The sequence below is a fragment of the Anopheles nili genome, chromosome 2 (assembly GCF_943737925.1).
Source record: "Anopheles nili chromosome 2, idAnoNiliSN_F5_01, whole genome shotgun sequence".
NCBI classification, from domain to species: domain Eukaryota; kingdom Metazoa; phylum Arthropoda; class Insecta; order Diptera; family Culicidae; genus Anopheles; species Anopheles nili.
Genome location: NC_071291.1, coordinates 60,015,053 through 60,034,706, shown reverse-complemented (window position 1 = coordinate 60,034,706; position 19,654 = coordinate 60,015,053). Strand labels below are relative to the sequence as shown.

At 48.1% G+C, this 19,654-nt stretch overlaps 1 protein-coding gene across 1 annotated transcript; it reads right to left on the bottom strand.

Annotated features, from left to right (window-relative positions):
- Positions 1 to 1,227: 1,227 nt before the first annotated feature.
- On the bottom strand, positions 1,228 to 19,331 carry LOC128727169 (cysteine-rich motor neuron 1 protein). Its single transcript, XM_053821050.1, has 4 exons — positions 18,944 to 19,331; positions 13,005 to 13,132; positions 1,463 to 1,632; positions 1,228 to 1,359 (listed from the first exon to the last, which is right to left on the bottom strand). Exons 1-4 carry the CDS (start codon positions 19,156 to 19,158, stop codon positions 1,228 to 1,230), a joined length of 645 nt encoding a protein of 214 aa, XP_053677025.1. The 5' UTR covers positions 19,159 to 19,331.
- Between the last annotated feature and the right edge of the window lie 323 nt (positions 19,332 to 19,654).

Here is a 19,654-nt window from a genome sequence, read left to right as displayed (position 1 = left end):
ATATTTCACTAGACTCTCTCCTTTTCCCGGTTCTCTGCCGTTTTGTTTTTGGTGTTTCGCCTTACCGTGTGTCTGCTGTTTGTGGGGCACAACACTATTGCACTCAACCGGCGAGCGCAATGCATACTTCATTGTAGATCGTAACATTTTTGCGAGTCCGGAAAGCAAAGCGAACGGACAAGCGGAAGGTTTACTGGCAGACGGCCACCGCCATCATCATCACCGCCGTTAGAATATTAGAGCCAATTTATCTTCGGTGCGCTTCGGAAAGGATATTAATTTACCCCGACGACTTTTTTGTTTTGTTGCCTTCCTTATCAACAGCGCAACGATTCGGAACAATTTCATCAGCGATCTCCTCGTGCACACACCTTTTGCCGGTTTCTCGAATTCTCTTTCCCCTTCAACGGCACAAACGATGAAGCATTCGCTGGAATTAATTATCACGGGCAGCGCTTGCTTGCGAGGAATAATTAGCCGGAATCGCTAATCTAATTGAAGCAAGTTCACTTGTACCAGAGCGGGCGCACAATAATCTCACGGATGCACAAAATTGCGTTGAGGGCAAACATTCTCCCGTTGTTGGTTGATAAACCGAATAAAGCGCTGTTTTTCGAACGCATAATTTATCACGCAGCGCTGGACAGTGGGGGAAAACTTACCTGAAACAACTTTTTTCTCCTCCGGCCTCGGCTGGTGACGATCGATTCTGCTGGATGGGAAAGGAAGCAGAAGAACAAGAAGAAAGAAAAAAGAACAAGCAAGCAAATGAAAAACCATCAGCCTTGAGTGCCATTCGCTGAAGGGAAGCATCCGACCGAGCCCGAAAAGTGCTTCGGAGCGTAGGGCTTTGAAATTCCCACCCACTCAACCGGGTTATGCCCCTTTTCGAACCGGGTCTTGCTTTTACTAACTCGTGCGAGAGAGCTCAAGGGTAGATCCTTCATAACGCACCCAGCAGTTGGGTGCCGGTTCGCTTGGTTGGTTGATTATTTGATCAGATTATCGCAAGCATGAAGGACTTCTGCTCGAACTATTCGAGCAGTATTTTCTGCAACACGGCAACGCAAACTCGAACACGAGCTCCTGCACTGCTTTTGCGACATTTCATCTACGCTATTTATTAGCAACATCGATGCAACTTAATTGCTCTTTTCTTAATCTCCTTTCATCAAACTCGCTCATTCGATATTCAACTCACACTCTTTTTTTTGGATCGTTTTTAATTCAACAATTATCCTCCTCTAGCGCCCGAAGCTTCATTCCATACTCACCGAAGCTAATCCTCGGCGGTGCCGTATAGTCCTCGTCGAACTCGAGCTCCGTTTTTACGAGGTTCTCAATGTTGAGCTGACACTCCTGGTGGGTTGGTTGCCGGAAAGCACAAAAATAGAAAAGAAATACGGCATGAAGCACGAAGTAAATAAAACAACGCCAACGCTCCGTTCCCAGTAGCACCTACCTCCATGTTCTTGAAGTCCCACTTGCTGATGGATTTGCTTTTGCACAGCCGTATCCGGTCCCAGCATTTGCACTTCCGATTGACAATCTCGCAGCCCGGTTCGATCAGCACGGTTTCCGGACAGTCCCGGCCACCGGGTCGGTCTCCGTCGAGGCTCGTCCGTGGTACGTCTGCAATGCGGAACAGGGGGCGCCCGAGAAATGGAGAGAAAATTCATTAAAAAGAAAAACAAACAAAACCGAGCGCGGATGGCTTGCGAGGAGGAACAAAATTGTTCACCCCCATTGCTACGGTGGTGCTTGTATGGCCACCTGAACCGAAAGGACAACCGATTTAATTGAGGCCCCCAAGGAGTTTACCGGGGCGCCGGTTAGAGGATGCTCTAAATAAAAGCGTCGCCATTGTGAATGTGTTTTCATCTGTCGCTTGTTTTCCGTTTCGTTCTTTATGCTTTTTTTTTGCTTTTCCTCTCTCGGATAGTTTTGAATGCATCCGTACGACCGACGTTCGCTTTGCGTACTCCTTGGCTACCGTGGCCGGGGAAAACGAACGAATAAAACGGAGCCAAAACCGGGCGGTGAATTCCCTCCCGGCGGCAGGCGAGCGGGCAAGTTTTGAAAAGTAAAATTCCGCACAAAATGACAACCTGCTTCTTTTGCGATACCGACCGTTGCTGCCTCGCCGCTGCTAATGAAATGCAAAATTCAAACAACGGGGGTAGTGGTGCCTAACTGCGCTTGGGTAGGTCGAATGAAATTGAATGCATTTCGTGTTTCGCTGCTCGAAAAGAACCGCCTTAAAGTTTACTCATATTTCAGTCGCAAAAGGTTGCGTACGAGATCGTTTCCTTAAAAGCCGGTAGATTTAAGTCTAGACGGAAGTAAACTTTTCCCAACAAATATGTACGCTTTGAAAGTATACGGAGAAAACGCGCTTCCTGCACATCGGAACAAACCTCTCGTTGTTTTAGATTTCTGGTTTGAACTTGGAGGAAGGAAAAAAAACACAATCCAAAGATTTATCTAGACTCCCTGACTTATGTGCTTCCGAGACAGCGCACCGGCACCCACACAAGTAATTGATCATTGGCAATCAAAATAAATCAATCCAAACAAACACACGGCCTCACCGTCGGCATTTTATCTAAACTCGTCTAAGTTCCGTTTCCTATCGGTTTGTTTAGATGCGCTACTTTTCCACTCACGCCAGAATTGATGAAACAAATATTTACCGCCTTCGAGAGCGCACGTTTGTCAAGAAACAAAGCAAAAATTGTGCTCCAATCCAACATCCCAACACAACCGGTTCGCTATTGTGCTTTTCATCCCTTCTAAAGAGCGCTATTTGTCAATCTTGACGTCGGTGGGGTACGGTGAATTTAAGAGACGCACTTCAGTATCGCTCTTCACGAACGGACCGCATCACTGAATGTCCTCGCATTCTTCTCATCGAACCATCGAACGGAGAAGCACCATTCGGCGCAAATAAACCAAAGATCGTATCCAAAATCAAACACACACACACACACAATGATGGAAACCAACTTCACAATAGAGTGTCCCATTGGTTGAGCCGTCCCACAAGGTATCGCATCTTTTCTTTTTTCTTTTCTTCTTTTTGAGATGCCAGAGGTGTTCAACTCCGACCCTGAAGGCAAATGCTTTGAGAAAGCTTAAAAAAATTGAGCTTCATAAAAGATCCGAGCCCTCATATGATGGCCATATTTTCGCTTCGATTGTTTATTTTCACGTATCAAATCCGCCCCAATTCCACCGCAGGCGTTTGAGCTTTTTTTTTTCTTCTATTTCGTCTTTTTTGACATATCTAGTTAAGCCTGTTCGGATTGTGATGCGCTCGTACACGGACGCCATTTCACCACCGTCTGCGGCATACGCAGATCGCATCAAGGCGAAATTATTTTTCGCTAGAAATTCGTTTCGAAATCGAGCCGACTTCAAGGCCTACTACCTGCTCAGGGGCCAACCTTGACAGTCGTGTGAAAGCTAATATCAAGCACAAGCAGCCGAAACGCAGCTCACGCATCAATCGGGCTGGAAAACGCAGAAACGAAACGAGATGCTTTTGTGTGCTTTCTTCTCTAACAACAACAACAACAACAACAACAACGCAACGAAAGAAGAAACACGAAAACGTAATCCGCTACAATTTGGTATGCGGAAAATTGGTGAAACATGGAAAAAATGGCGTGCCTTTTTTTTCTTTCTTGCTCCTTTCCCGAATTCCTCACCCGGCTCGAGACCCCAACGCAGAGGCTGCCTTTGTTTGCCGGGCCGTGAGAGGATTGTGAGTTAAAATGGTTTCGATCTAATGCAAATTTATTTTCCCTTTTTCACCTTTCGCTCTTTCATCGTGGTGCGGTTTGGCCGCTCGCAATCCCTTTTCACGTGCCCTCCTCCCTTTTGTATCTTGTTTATTGTGATGATCCTATTTCGTAGGGCGCCTTTCATCTTCCGGGGAGGGCTTTTTCTTGCATATTTCCAACTCGTTCGCCTTCGTTTTACCTGCTCCGGTACCGTTCCGCTCCCAAGTGGTTTCCCCTCGATCTTTCGTTACCCAATTTGTAGTAAATGATCGTTGCGTGTAGCGCTGCGCCGGGCACAGTCGTACACGCGAAGGTGGTGAAAAATCGTAAAAGATGCTCCAAAATCTCCCAATCACCGGCACAGCCGGGGCAGAAATACAACCCCAAGAAAAGGGGCCGGCAAGCAAAACATCAACATTCCTCCAACGGCGACTTAAGCGGCGAGGATAAGCAGTCGAAGAATTCAACGGAAACCTGCACGCTAGCGCACCGCCGCTTGGAAATTTCGAGCGAAAACCTCAAAACGCGAACCGACGCTGATTGAATATGCGGCTTCCAAAAGGGGATTACAATACCTTTACCGTTCGGTGAAGCTTTTGCCAGTCGGGGAGGAGATTTTACGCAACATTGTGTATTAGCATATGTACGAGTGGCTTCGGTCCAGCTCGGGGCTTCATCGCTATCTGCTGTAGGCAAAAGCCACCAGGCGTCTCCATCGGACGTCTCCTTCGTCATGAAGCAGGGAAAAAAATTATTATTTTTTCAACGTTGAAAAATATTCAAGGTTGAAAAATTTGCCAACGAAAAACCCGCTCAAACTCATTATAATCTCACAGCAAATCGTCTATGCTCAACCGAGGAAGAAACCAATAGCCTGTTTAAATTGTTAAGAGTGCCAAAACCAAACAAACAAATCCCGCTCACGACGAGCTCGAGAAGGGTCTCTTCAACAGGACATATTCATTTCATTTCACCGAACATCTATCTCAATAACATGGGTCCTTCCAATCCTCACTTGTGGCGCCAGCTCTCTCCCGGAATTAACCCGCATCATTGTTCGCTTCCTGGAGGCCGCACATTGGAGGCCGCCAAAAAAAGGGGTAGCGTGGGTGGGAATCGGAGGTTTTGATTTGAAATCAAATCAAACCATCGAACCGTCCTCCAGCTCAACCGGTAGGTGGTGCTTGGCGGCACGGCTGGTGGAACATTCGGTCAATCCGATTTGATTGTTGTTAGGATGAACATTTAATAAGGTTGCAAACGGGACACCCTTTGCGTTCCGGCTTGGCTGCAGGATCAGCGCGCGCGCGCGCGCACGCAAGCACGCACGCTACGCAAATGCGCAAATTGGGTTTCCATCCGAAAGCACATATTACAATTTGTACGTTGCGGTTGCAAAATGGGCAATCGAAATCGATTCCAACCCCCTTTATCGGGCTAGGCGAAAAAGGGACGGGGTGGAATTGATTTCATTTTATACAAATTCCATTACGCACACGACGGCCCGGCGGTAGGTGACTTGGGTACGATTATGGGCTTTGATATTCCTAATTGATTGGCACTATTCGATTAGGTTGCTTATTTTTCTGATCAAAAACAAATATAAAACCCACAAGCACGCACAATCGTGGTCAGGACTCTACAATTGGCTTATTATGTTAATTGTGTGTGTGTGATACGGTTTTCTTTTGTGTTCTAATGCTTAAGGACACACGGTTTAATTATGGTTTGTGAATACAACACACAACAAAGCGTAAATAATTATGTAATTTGATACCGACTTCCAACCGACACTGTACACAAAATCCCAACTAATTGATAGTATGATTGAAAAAAAATGATGACAGACCATTAATAAGTGTGACGAATAGAACAAAATAAAGATGAAATATTGGCCAAACAATACCCACAACATAGCACATTCGAGCACGGTAAGCAAGCATATCACTTGCATCAAAATTGACCACAACGAATGCCACAAATAAAACCCACACCAATAGCCACAAGAAAATACTCCCATTTGGCTCGTTGTTAAGCCATTTAGGAATGTGTCGACACACAAACGCGCAACGGTTCTTGGAACTAACCACTCGCGAAACGCGGTGACACGTGTCATGTATGGTCGCCCCCTCTGGGGAGGTTTTTCCCAGCCGGAACACACACACGGACATAATCCGACGACAGGCGACGACGACGGATCGGGCATAATCATAGGCATAATCATAAAACACCGGGTAATCCACCGGCACCCAATATGGGTATTGTTCGGGAGTTACCCTAGCTTAACCTGGCACTGGCACCTGCACCGAAACAGGCAGTCAATTCGATTCCAATGTTTAAGCAATCCCCTTTTTTTTTTGGTCCACGAAACCGGACGGCACCGACCCAAACGGTAAGTTGTTTGGAATTCCTCTTATTACACACCTAAGACTATAAACCCCGCTGCAAGATGACCAACTCGGTAGCCCGACCGAGTGGCACCGCCGTCGAGTCGTTCCCGGAAGGAATCTAGGACACCAAATCGGAAACCCGCACCGGTGAAACGCAACGCGTGTGTGTGTGCGTGCGTGTGGATGGAATAAATTTATTCCAGAATCTAATAAATGCGGCGTCCGCTTCCACCGAAACGAATCCCGCGGAAAACGCTCGCCTGGGAGACCATTACCGTGAGGTGATGTGGTTTGCACAAACGAACCGAGCGTGCTAGATTGGAGTCCTGTTGGGCAACGTCGTGAGAATACCACCCGGCAAAGTGCCCAGCGTCGGGTGAATGGAACCTCTTCTTGAAGGAGGCTCGGATGGCGTAAATATCTGTACGGAAGCCGTACGGTTTGCCGTTTTTTTTTTGTTTTCCTCAACCTGCTTAGGTGTTGGAACTGCCGTTTCTTTCAATGACAGGACTATTTCCAGCGAGAATTCCACGCCCTCGCGGACGTGCTCCGGGGTGCGTGGGACACAGTCGAAATCGAATTTTCCAGCCCATCATGATTGTTGACATTGTATTGGGACGTTTTTTTTTGTTCGTAGGAAAAATTGAAGCTACCTCGATGAAAACTCATGCCAAAAAATGAGCATCGACCAAATTTTGAGGCAAAAACTGTTTTAGAACACGTTATTTTAAAATGAGAAAAAAATCAGTATCCTGGGAACATGATTTAGTCGAAAGCATCAGCATTGATTCTTTGTACGACATCGATAGAAGAGCGAGAAAAAAAGCGTATTTCTTTTCCTAGCCAGAGAAAGTGCATGAAACATCATCAAAAAGTGGCAGGCACGCATCATTTCCACATCCACTGAAATGAAGAAAAAAAAAATACACCACCACATTTTCTATGCCACCCTCAACCCGGTAACATATACCGCATTTTGATATTGATGCGGTTCGACATTGATAAAATGACAGGTCCGCACAATCTGTCGTGAAATCCGGGAAAACGAGCTCCGGCTGCCAAAACGAAGCACAGCGTAATGAAGAGAAGTGTTGGACTGGTTATTTTATTTTTTCTTTCTCACACGTCACTCTGCTGTCGAGATCAAACCCGGCCACCCGAAGGTTTTCCGCGAAAACTGTCGCTGATGGATATGACGGGCTGTCTCTTCGCGGGAGAATGGGTGCCGAAAGCACGCCAACGTAATCGATACCCACCGGTCGGATATTTCGTTTCTACCCTTGGCAAGTGATAGAGTTTTGTTTTTTTTTTGCAAACCTATTTGTGGTGCTTGTTGATGGGCATGATGTGTGGATAAAAAGGATCCAGAAACATATACTACACCAATGCAATACTCTTACCACTAGAAAAACGCTTAAAAGTTGCTAAAATAAAACAACATTATAAATTCGTCATGTTCATCGACACGGGCTTAGGTTGATTTTTGTTTCAAATTAAAAAATCCCAACTATTGCAGGATTTCACCACGGTCTCCAGTGACCAACATCCGAAGCGCATTTCAACAACAATCTCATTAACATACAGACAGCTTCATTTCACAGTGCAGGACGCATCTTGGGTCGGTGTTTAAGAAACAACCACACAATGGCCACGGCCTTCGAGTGAAAGATTCGCTGGGATTTTGTTTTTCTATATTGCTCCCGGTTCAAACGGTTTTAAGAATCACGCATGAAGGAGCAAAACTCAGAGACGCTCGGAACATCATAATGAGGGAGAACAAGAATACGGGTCGAGCGTCCAAAGCGAACGAAACATCAATATGCTCCCCCACGGGTGGAATTATTCATGAGCTTAAAGCTTTCGAAAGCTCCACTGGGGGTTTTTGATACGGTCGAATAGATCAACCCAAGTCCACGCGGGTTGGAAGCATTTGATCGTGAGTATCTCCCGCTTGTGATGTCGGACGAGAGCAATGTAGAATATTCATCGTTCAAATCGTAAGACAACATGGCATAGCATGGGCAGCTCGACACATCATCGCAATGCAAAATAGCGCCTCGCAGAAAGAGACGATGCTTCATAACGATCATTAAACCATGAACAAATCATATGCCCATCAGCCCGTGGATTATGCATCAATTCAAGCTTCAGCCTGGGCCACACGCTGGGAAAGCGACGTGGGCCGGTTTGAAAAGCGAACCGCAGCAACAGCACCGTTGCACGATATTGCGTTCCCTGACAGGCTAAGAAGAGCGAGACGAATTATTTTTATCAATTCCAACGAGACAACAAAGCCCGCCCAGCCTATTATCGTGCCAAGGCTTTTGCCTTGTTTCTTTATCCCTTTTGGCCAACCAATTTCAATGGCACGCATTAACACACACAGCCACAGTGTGTTTCTCGGAACAGGCTGCACGTGGTATTGGTCGGTTTGGTTTGGAAAGCTAATCTCCAACAGCAGCAGCACAACGCAGCATCCGAAAACGAAAATAAAAACCAGAACACAGCAGTACTTTTTCGGTGAGGTTTTTTGCCTCCACCAAACACGTCACAAAAAGCAGTTGGCGCGTGGGAAACAGATGTTGCCAGTGCCAGAACCCTTTTTCATGTTTTTTTTGCTGCTAATTTATCTGCCGGCTGGAGATGAGTCGGTTGAGAAGCGTTCGTCGAATTAAGGCGTACCAGGTATTTGCTTTTAATATTTCTGTTTTGCGTACCAGCTGGTTGGACGGGCTCTTGCTGGGTGGCTGATTAATTTATAATTGATTGCGACTGCAAGCCGTACCTCCGTTGCGCAGGAAATTATCCGAAGTTCTATTTCTAACCGTATCCAACCTCGTCATGTAACGCAGCAATGTATTTCCACAAACCAGCGAACCAAAAAGGACACAGTTTTAATTTTCACCGGACCGGTGAAATAATGTGCCAAACAATTTGCAGCAAATCTTCATCATTTCTGCCGCATCTGTGGCGCGTCGTCGTCCTCGCGCGCTAGCACCATTTGCTCACATTGCCCGGCGTCACCAAAAACGCTCCCGGCGAATGTATTATCAATTTGCCCCGGTGCAGCTTTTTCCTTCCTGCTATTCGCTTTTCACCGCAGCTGAGCAACCTGCCTATGGGTCGTTTCCATCACTAGGCACTGGCGCACCGATGCAAAAGACCACAGAAATCCAATTTCCCAACCCATTCGGTCGCAACCAGACCTTGACAGACCGGTTCCTGTCTCGGTGCCGGCGGACACGAGAGTGGCTGAATTTTCTCAGACAATTTTCCCAGCCCCACGCTGTCCTTCCTTCGTGTTTGCAAGTTTCCCTTTCTTCTGCTCTGCCGAGAACGAAATCGAAACTGATATGAAAATGTACGGAGAGAGCGCGGAGAACCAGGCCACCAGCAGGTTGTCGTCGGGCTCAGCTTTCGTCTTCTCACTCCGTACGCTGCAAGCGATATAAGCGGAAAATCTTTTCTTTTTTTTTTTTTGCTTCTCCCCCACTCGAAACCAGCTTAAAGCGAACAAATTCAGTGCCGGTGGATAGATTGAGTGGAACATATTGCCATTGCCATTTCCCAGTAGAGACCGAATGCAGGTCTGCGAAGGTAGAACGCCGGGTTTTTTTCCGCGTTCGCGATCGCCATCGATCACATCGATCGATACAAATCTGCTGAACCATTGCTGGACGAATCCGAAAGAGAGCCCCATCCGAATGCCAATCCAATTTATCCACGACACGGTGGAGGTCCGTTTGGGGCGAAACTAAGCTGCTAAAAACTTCCGCAACGGAAGCTTTCAGATCCGCAGCTGGGCGAGCTTTACATGATGAAATACCAGTCCGGGTTACGATCCTACCCGGGGGGATGGGTTTTAAGAGTTACAACCAAATGAGTACCACTAATGCTTGTTTTTTTTTGCCTGCTCCCAACTATCGCCTTGTTTTGGCTCCGCTACCTGAACCCGGAATGAACTCGGACGGGTTTCGCCACATTTTAACATTGCACTTGTGAAGGTTGTGGCGCACCGCAGGAAACAGATAAAATGGGTTAATCTATCCGGGAAACCTGCTCGGACATACCCATGGGTGCGCGCCCGGGTCCGTTGCCTCCCGGGGAGAGCGGACACACTTCGCGCAAAGTTGTCGTCCACCAATCCAAACCAAAGGGTCGTCGTGGTCTTTTGCTTCACCCTGGAGGTATACAACAAACCCAACCCCATGGGCCCAAAAACGCGTTTTCGTAATAAATAAAACCCCTTCACATCCGGGAGCCAAACCGTGGGACCAAGGTTTACCAGCTGGAGAGAATAGAGGCGGATTGGAAAGCAAAGCAAAGCAAAAAGAAGAAGAACGACCAAAACCGGACACAAAATCCCCGGTGAAAGTGTACCATATTCCCTCGCATGCACCACCAGACGCGCGGCATGGGATGGATAAAAGCGATGCACGGAAAAACTAACCCCCCTCGCAACCCGGGAGGGATGTAAACCGAGAGAATAATTTGTAGCAGACACCGCAACATCCGGAGAATTCCTGGCCCCCCCGACGGTAGCGACTAGATTTATGTGTATTTGTGCTGGCGTCTTTTTTTTTGTTGTTGTCGTCGTCTTCCTACTCACAGTCCTTACACACTCGCTGCTACCTAGTTGAATGCTTCCACCCGCGTTCAAACAATCCACTTTTTACGAGTGATTGTGATTTGCTTGCATTCCATTAGGACGTTACCCCTGCAGGCGCACGTTGCGGTGTTAATGACCGGCGGAGGTAAGCTACCACGAAGAGAAGCGCAAAAGCACCAAGGTAATGCATGGTGCTAAGCTTCTCCTGTCGTTCGCCTTCGTCAAGCTGGTTGAAATAGAGCACCATTACGGGTGGGGGGATAATTTGTAACGCGATCCTGGACGTTTGCTGGAAATGAAAAAAATGAACCAACGGACATGGTGGAGTATGGCACCAGTAATTACGCACGGCAGGGACCATAACCATCCAGTTCCTGGAGCGTAATTTAGCTCCCTTTTCCAACGTCCAAAGATCGAACCGAAGCAGTGATTTAGCATGATCACTCTCCTGAACTCGAGACAAACAAATCAACAAGCAACATCGATCCTCAACGGGACCACTTTGGCGCTTGGTTGTTTCGAGCCACTCCGTGAGCATAACGAACCAAATCGTCCCACGTTGGCGCGCCAACGAGATTATGATTAAATTATGTACACCTCCCCCTTTCTTTTCGGACGCTCACTGGCGCCTCCTGCTAAATAACTGATGATTAATAAACTTGTGTTTCCACCCCCCCCGAGAACCAGCCCAAAAGTGAAGATTCACCGCGCGCGCGATGACATTAGCTTGTCGATTGTTCATCGCGCTCTCGCTGCGCGCCGGTAAGAAGTTAGACCAGACTTCTTTCGGTGGCGTTCCATCTCGGTGACGTTTCTTGGCGACAGACTGGCCGCGAGCTCGGAATGCTGGTCCGGGGGAATTACTTCGGAGCAGATTTAATTTCATTTTAATTAAATCTCCCCGCAACGAACTCCAGCGCAGGACACGGGCGGTCCCGGGACTGGCCGGTATCGATGGTTCTAAGCTCTTCCAAGTGCGCGCTGGTGGTCGTGCAGGCGTCCCGGTGGGACAGAACGACAAACTTCTGCACGTGGCCATGTGCACCGGAAGTACCCCGACGGCGAGGGCTAATATTTACTCGCTTATGTTTGCGCTTGTCTGTCTTTTGGCTCATCCGTGGGGGTGCGCTGTTCGTCAGACAGAACGACGACGTGCTGTTTTGTTTCGTTGCTTTTTTCTTTTTCTCGTTATTCCCTTGGTAGAAAATTATCCGAAGCGTTTGCGTTTTGTCGGACTGATCCAGCGAACCATCCGTGACTCCATGTGTTACTTCAAGCTGTTTAATTGTTCGAGCTTCAATGGAAAAGCACACACAAACCACATACGATTCCCAACGGAATGCTTTCCTTTTCAAAAAAAAAAAATGACACTCATGCGTTTATGAATCTTTAACGGCGGCTTTAAGCGTTCATGGAAAGCGTTCTCTCGTTGAGCTGAAGAAATCTCGGAAAGCTATTCAATTTGTGAACAACTAAAACGTCAGGAGCGCCGATTGATTCTCAATCTTTGCTAGTGATGCTATTAATGGATCATGATTGACGATTTATAGACACGTTTCTGGCACCAACAGCCTTCCACCGATGAATGCGCAATAAATTCACTCAATTTGTAAGCCGCCTAATTAAAAGCAACGACAACGAGCCATTGCAAAACGAACGTAGCACGAGCGCACGCCGATAAATCATCAATTATTACATGCGGATTTCCAAAAGCGGTACATCGCATTCGACATGCATGCGACCGGCCGCATGTATATTAACCACCTCTTTAATCGTTAATTTATGAAGTGTAAATTGCATTCGAAACGCTTCGAACGGCAACCCATGCACCATCGCTAATCGTTACGTCGTGCCGCTTATGGCTAGTTTTTTACCATCCGCTCGGGTCGCGCGATAACGATAACAGCGCACCGATTAGAGTGTTTTTGCTTTCCCGATTTTGTTCGATTTATGTCCACGTTCCACCCCACCCCGGTTTGACCGACGGTTGACAAATTGATTCCACAACCCCCCCACGCGCACAGGTTGCCCTCGATGGTCGGTCCAACTCCCGGGCGTGCGTCCGGAACGCTACGATTGCAAACCCTGGAAAAAAAAATGCCCCAGCCCCATTTACAGTGCGGGTGTGGCAAAAGCTGGCAACACCCCCCCGGGATAATGGTACGGTTTCGAAAGGCTCGCGCTTGGGAAAAGCTCGCGTAACCGCACGGTTCTACTTACCCATGCACACGCCGGAACCCCCGACGGGTGGTTTGGACACGCAGCTAAGTGGTGGTTCACATGTTCCGGAAAAACCGCCCGGTCCGCCGCAAGCTTCACCGAGCGTTCGAGCGCACACCTTGCAGCACCTGGGGATGAAAATGAGCAGGAAAAAAACGTAAAATTCGTGTGTGTGTGTGTGTGTGTGTGGGTGTGTGAGTGGGTGGGAAAAAGCACGCGCAAGGGAAAATTGGGAAACAGTGGTAGAAATTAGAGCGAAGGGAAGCACGACCCAACGGAACAACAAGAACAACAACAAAAAAAGGCATGTTCCATACACGGCGTGGGAGTTCATCGAGTAAGAGGAGGAGAAAATTGCCGAAGCCAGGAAACAGTTGTACAATAATTCACCCACCCTTCGCCCTTCGCGGGGGAAATGGGCAGAAATGGGCCAGCAAATGGACTGGCCGAGTGGAGATTATGCTCGCAGGGATATAAAATTTAACAATCTCCATCACACTTCGAAACACGACTCTGTGTGTGTGTGGCGTTGTTGTTTCGTTTATTGCTCGCATTTTTTTTACACTTTTTGCTTGTTTGAAGTGTTGGTAAAAAAAAAGCATGTACCGAACAAGAGAGGGCTACCCTCAAGCGATGGCTGTAGCGATGGCGTATTTTTATTTTTTTTTTTTTGCGTGTCATTTCACATACCCCAGCAATCCCTGGCGGGCGCCCGGGACGACCACAATTCGTGACTTTTTGTGCCGTCGGTCATGTGGAACATCGATTTTGGTTTAGTGGTTATTTTACGCAGCCCACAGCCACAGGGAAATGTGGCAACATGTCGTGTCCCGAGGCGTTCCACCCGGTACCATTCCGGCCAGCCACCAAACGAGAGGGGAAAAATTATCAACACTCCAATAACCACCAGGCGCCTCCATCGACAGATTGTGATAATTATCTCCCGATGGAATAACGTCATTGTGTCAGAGATTTAAAGCATTTACGATATGCTGCTTTTGCTTTGCTGCAATCACCTGAGCTGGCTCGTTATCAGTGACGCCACGCGCTAATTAAATGAGATCAAACGTGATAAAGCTTCGCTGACAGCGGGCGCACGTCCACGAGGCGATTATAATAATTGAATGCTGTCCATCATCGTTTGCGACGTACGACCACTATTATCCGGGTGCTCGGTGAATGTGTAACAATCCGATCGAATGTAGCTGACAAATTTGGCCAGCAATTGGTCCGTGTGTGGGAGAACGTTCTCTCTGAACTTTTCTTCAACCAACACCGACCGAACCCCGGGCCATAAAGTTCGTCCCTCGAACTTCACCATCGAGCAAATAAACCACCCCGTGGCACACATGATTATGTAGCAGAAGTGAGTGAGTGAAGAGCTAAACGATGAAAAAAAATATAACCAGAGAGAACCAAAAAATAAAAGCATCGCCCCATCCTAAAGTTCCCGGGACGATAATCCTTCCGTTGGTGCCGTCCCGTGGTCAAGCCCGCCGGAGACCCAAGGGTGCAAAAGGTCCGGCCAAAAGTTCCACGACCGCTGCGCCACTCTCGGACGATTTGCCGGTTTTTCGTGCTGCGAAAGTTTGCACTTTCCTTTCGCCGGTTTCACAGCCGGGGCACACGAGTTTTAGCTTTTTTTGCTCTTTTGTTCCCCACACTTTCATGGGCCACTCTCTTTCGCTCTCGCTTCTCACTTCACACCATCACGGCAGCGTGGGTGGATTTTTTATCAGCAAATAATCAGCATCTACTCGTTCACACGGTCACCACCCAACCAGGCACACATACCTTTCCCGAGTGGTGTGTAGTGGTGCAGAGCAACTAAGAATTCATAGTTCATCCCGAACCCGGCCGCAAGGCCGCTGCAAAGGCTGTTTGGGGGGTTGGTTTTCGTTCCGTTGAATATTCATCGGCTGTCGAGATTTTTGTTGTTTTTTTTTCTCCCTTGGCCTTTTGCTGGTCTTCTCCCCTTTCGACTCGGCTCTGTACCATCGCTTCCATTTTTTTTTTGCCTGGCTTTATTGACACCCACCACCACCGAAATCACACGGTCGTGGAACAGAGAACAAACCATAACGAAGCGCCTTTCGGGATGGGGGCGAACGCAAAAAGGGCACACTTTGAACGAAGGGGAAAGGCCACACAATCAGACGAAAAAGTTTTTTTTGTTTCCCACCCACCCACCCAACCCAACCCAGTCTGGACCGACGGTACCGAGGCGTGATCGTACAAGCATCTCGATCAAGGTGTCAAAAGAGCAGGGATTTGCAGCGTAGACACAAGAACAATAAACCCAATGGGAAGGGGAGAAGAAGAAAGAAAAAAAAACACATACAAGGTGCCAGAGAAAATACGGTTTCGGACACACTCGGGGCAATCTCAGTCACGGCTTCGTAGAATGTTTGGACGTCTCCACCACCAACGAACCGAACCAGCTCTCTCGTAATCGTTATGCCTCACGTTCGGATTTGGAGCATGCAAATGAATCGAATGGGCTCGTACTCACGGCCGTGACGTGCTTTCAGGACACCCCGTGGAGCTATTTTGCTTGTTTTTTTTTTTTTTTGCCTTCTCCCGGTTTCCTCCATTAGGTGAAAAAATATCAACACCCACCCCCGCGCTGGTGGTAGTGGATTTAGGAAAGTTTTCCACCCGCCCGTCGAACGGAAAGCGTTGTGTGAAGGTGTAGTAATAGCAACAACGAGCAGGAAAAAGTTGGCTAAACCTCGCGCACAACCCTTTGCGAACCCGTTGACCATCATCAATTTATGCTCCATTCCCCACCCACCCAATTGACCTCTGCCCCGCTTGATTGCGGGTTACGGGAAACGCTTCAAAAAGGGGTTGGGCTGTACTCGAAGCTCGAAGCACCACCGTCGTTTCTCGTCGGTGGGGGGTTTCATAATTTCGGTGCTCCATTTCTTTTTTGCTCCCGGTGCTCAGTAAATTATTAAAATCCTTCTCTCTTTTCCGGGCGCATTTTTTCTTTCATCCAACCAAAAAAACCTCATTCTCCGAGCCCCACGATTAGGCTCATTTGCGTGGCAAACGTAAAAAAAGGGGGGTGGTGGGAGCTGTAATTAGCGTTCCACCTGGGGGGGAACATTCCAACCACGGCCGACTCGCTGCTGACCAATTGATGAAGCGCCAATTTTTGTCCCAGCCCCGCGTGTGCTAAGCCACGGAATCCAAATCCGTTGTTTCCACCCTTTTTGAGCCACACCGCGGTGGTGGAATGTTCGCGTGCTGTTCTCTCTCTCTCTCTCTCTCTCTCTCTCTCTCTCTCTCGTTCGTTTTTTCGGGTGGCATGCTCCATGGGTGTACTGATTTCCGAAATGGTCGCTTCACACGAAGCAACCATAAATTAGCGTTCAAGGTAAGCACCACACACACACACACACACACACCGACCGGCGGGTTTCACCTGCGGCATGGGAAAACCTGGAAAGGAACGCGACCAGGCGCGGGGGCGTTAATTGCACTATTTGGAAGATATAAATTTGAAGCTAAAGCACGGTTTTACGATCCACTTCGCTTTCGAAGCAGCTGGGTGGGCTGGGTGTCCTTTTGCTGGGTGGGCGATAAAGGAGCTAATTTATAGCGTGTAGTTCACGTCAATATATACATATATACGTAGGGCAGGGGCGCGCGCCATTGTGGACGACATTTATGAGAACGCCTTGCGGGGCGTGTTCCGGTTCGCTCATTGTAATGCAATCTCGTATCCTCCCGGCCGAGGTTCGCGTAGTTTTGTGTCGTCCGTTGAAGCGTTACTTACTGTAAATAAGCTCTACTCGCTTGGGTGTTGGAAACGAACCGGTAAGGGAGATTTATTTATTTTCCTGCTGCTTAATGGGGGCATCGTACGGACGGCAAGCCCAAAAGCACGCCGTCGCAACAGCTTTTGGTAGGAGAATTAAATAATTTTGAAAAAAATCCACGCTCCACAGGACAGGATGCGATTGCGATGTTTGCGGATTTAAATTAGCTTTGCCCAGCCCAGTGAAAAAAAGCGAGAGAGCCATAGCCAACAAGTTTGTTAGAGCCATCATCAGAGCCCCGAAAGCTGAGCGATTGCTTCCGAATACGCATCCTAATCTAACTTTTATCTAAACCGTCACATCCCACTCCAAGGAGCTTGGGCGTGAGAGAGAGAGCGGTGCGGATGTAACATGCTTGTTAACTTTACGCCCGTCTACCGCAGCGATGAATAAATGTTTTGCAACATGTCATACCACAATCTCGGAGCCAGGATCGTGCCCAACGCACGGTGAGCAGCCACATCAGGAAGCAAGCTAGCCGGATCTTCCTGACCCGGATCTGAAGGCACAAGACGGTGACGGTGGCAGGTGAGACACGACACCCACACACGCAGCAACAAAAAAAATAAGGCACAAAGCTACAAAGTATTTTTGCCGTATGTAAATTTTGTTTCGCGTGAGTTTAACTTCTTCAAGGACTTTCGCAATCGGCGGGGGGAAACAAATTTTCGACGGATCGCAAAAAGCCCGACGCGCACAACCATGAAGAGAGCTTATAAACTTACAGGGAACGCACGGGCAGGATCTAGCAGGCGTAGCGGTAGGCGTAGAAATTCCGTTCAATCCCTAGCCGTAGCTGCCGTGTTTACCACCACCGTCTTGGGTTCCCGGCGGCCGCACGAGAATTCGACACTGTGTAAACCGCTCGAAGCGGTTTAACTTTTCGGTAGGAAAGTTTGCTTGATCTTTTCGATCGAAAAACGCCTACAACCCCGTCCTACAGGCTCGAACACGAGCATCCTTAACTAGGGGGCGGGAGAGCCTTCGCAAATGGGCTTACTAGCCTATCTGGCACGGGATGACGTTTTCCCTGAATCATGGCTAACCTTTGCGCTGCAAGAAATAACCCACGGAGAAGGCAAACCTAGCAAAAGATACGAGCCCAATGAAGCGCTCTTGACGTAATTTATTACGGCCGGAAGTAATATGTCCTTTTGAGAGAGGAAAAAAAACATATATATATATATACATCGTCCTCCATACATAAAGCCAGCCGCAAGCTAGGATCCCACACAGCTCAAAGTCTCTCGCCATTCACATTCGATTGCCTTTTTTCTTTTTGGGCCACATGTTGCGCGCTACGAGTGGTGACCATGGCCGCTAATCAAAATCCTTTTGGTACGTGTCAGGAATACCATTTACCGGGCAGCCCATTTGCACCATTCAACATCATTTCGCGTCAAAATGGCTCCCAACACCCGGGAACTTGTTGCACCTTTCGTTTCTAGCGCCCGATAGAGCCCGAGAAAAAGCTACCATCATAAATAAATTTTGGACCGTAAAACCTACATCCCAACCTCGTTCCGAAACGAGCCGTTCGGTTTTGGAATCCCACCTACAGGCGATGAAAAATCCGTTGACCGGTCCGAGCGATGGCAACGGACGCAAAACCGAAAGGCGAAACCCCGAACCGGATAAAGTTCAAATAGATGAAAATAAAGCACTCGGGCGATTGGGGGAATAATCTAAATCCCACGTTAATGGTCCGGGGGCGTGCCCTATCCCATGTCCTGACTGCTGGGTCGCTGGCTTACATAACTAAATCCCACACAAAAATTGACCCAATTTTTACACCCACGCCCCAGCGGGTCGTTTCGTCGCCAAACATACTGTTATCATTTCAGAAGGGATCGATTCCTTCCTGCTCGTGTGTCGTCGTTTGGCGTCAGTTCCTGTGTACGTTCGAAAATTGGGGAAAATTGAGTAGGCATTATCCCGGTGAGTAAAAAAAAAAAGTCGCCCCCCCAAATAAAATAATAACCGAGAAACGCATGAGGCGAGAAGGCAACCCGAGAGAAAGGTTGGTCCAAAAGGGAAAACCGACAAAGAAAATGAACACATAAAGAAGCGCGGGCGCATAAAGAGCGAGCCCACCGAGACACTAATACTCACTTGCACGGATCCCACACGATGTAGCCCATGCCGGGGCAGTCCTCCGGTCGGATGACGTCGCACTCGTCCGGATTGCAGACGCACTTCAGGCCGAAAGTTTTCACATTCAGCACCATCAGACAGTAGATGAGCAGCTTAATGCTGAAATTTATCGTCGATATGCTGCCGTTGAGCGCCGGGATGGCCGCTAGAACTTTTCCCATTTTCTCGCCCATCGACTCATGGCATCCCGAGAGGGGGGCCTGTGTGGGTGAATGTGGGTGGGTATGTGGGTGGGGTGCACAGTGTCGCTCGTGCCTCTGTTTCCGGGGGAGTCGGTTTCCGGTTTATTTTACGGTTTGTTTTTTCTTTTTTTTTTCACCGCGCACTCACTGTTTCACACTAACTTTTTTCCCGGGAAAACCACGCCACACACACCCGTTCGATGCGCGGGCAATAGTGAAGTGGCTTCGTATCATACACACACACACACACACGCGCGCTTTTTTTTTAAGGTTACTTGCACTCCTCCCACAAACCAAGGCTTATATCCACACACGCGCACCCAATTTATCTTTCAAGCCGTGCTTTCGTTTTTTCCTATTTTTTTTTCACGCACACACACACACACACCCGCACACCAAAACGACACCGAAAAATCCTTCCCCTAATCTGCTGAAATGGGAACGAAATGCGTGATTCGTTTCTGCTTTAGATTACAATTTCTCACAC

Excerpts from the sequence above, each read along its gene's own strand:
- LOC128727169 (XM_053821050.1), bottom strand. The coding sequence starts at position 19,158 with ATGGGCGAGAAAATGGGAAAAGTTCTAGCGGCCATCCCGGCGCTCAAC. Across the intron at positions 13,133-18,943 it reads ATCGTGTGGGATCCGTGCAA|GTGCTGCAAGGTGTGCGCTC; the intron begins GTGAGTATTAGT and ends TTTCATCCCCAG. Across the intron at positions 1,633-13,004 it reads GGGTTCCGGCGTGTGCATGG|ACGTACCACGGACGAGCCTC; the intron begins GTAAGTAGAACC and ends TCCGCATTGCAG.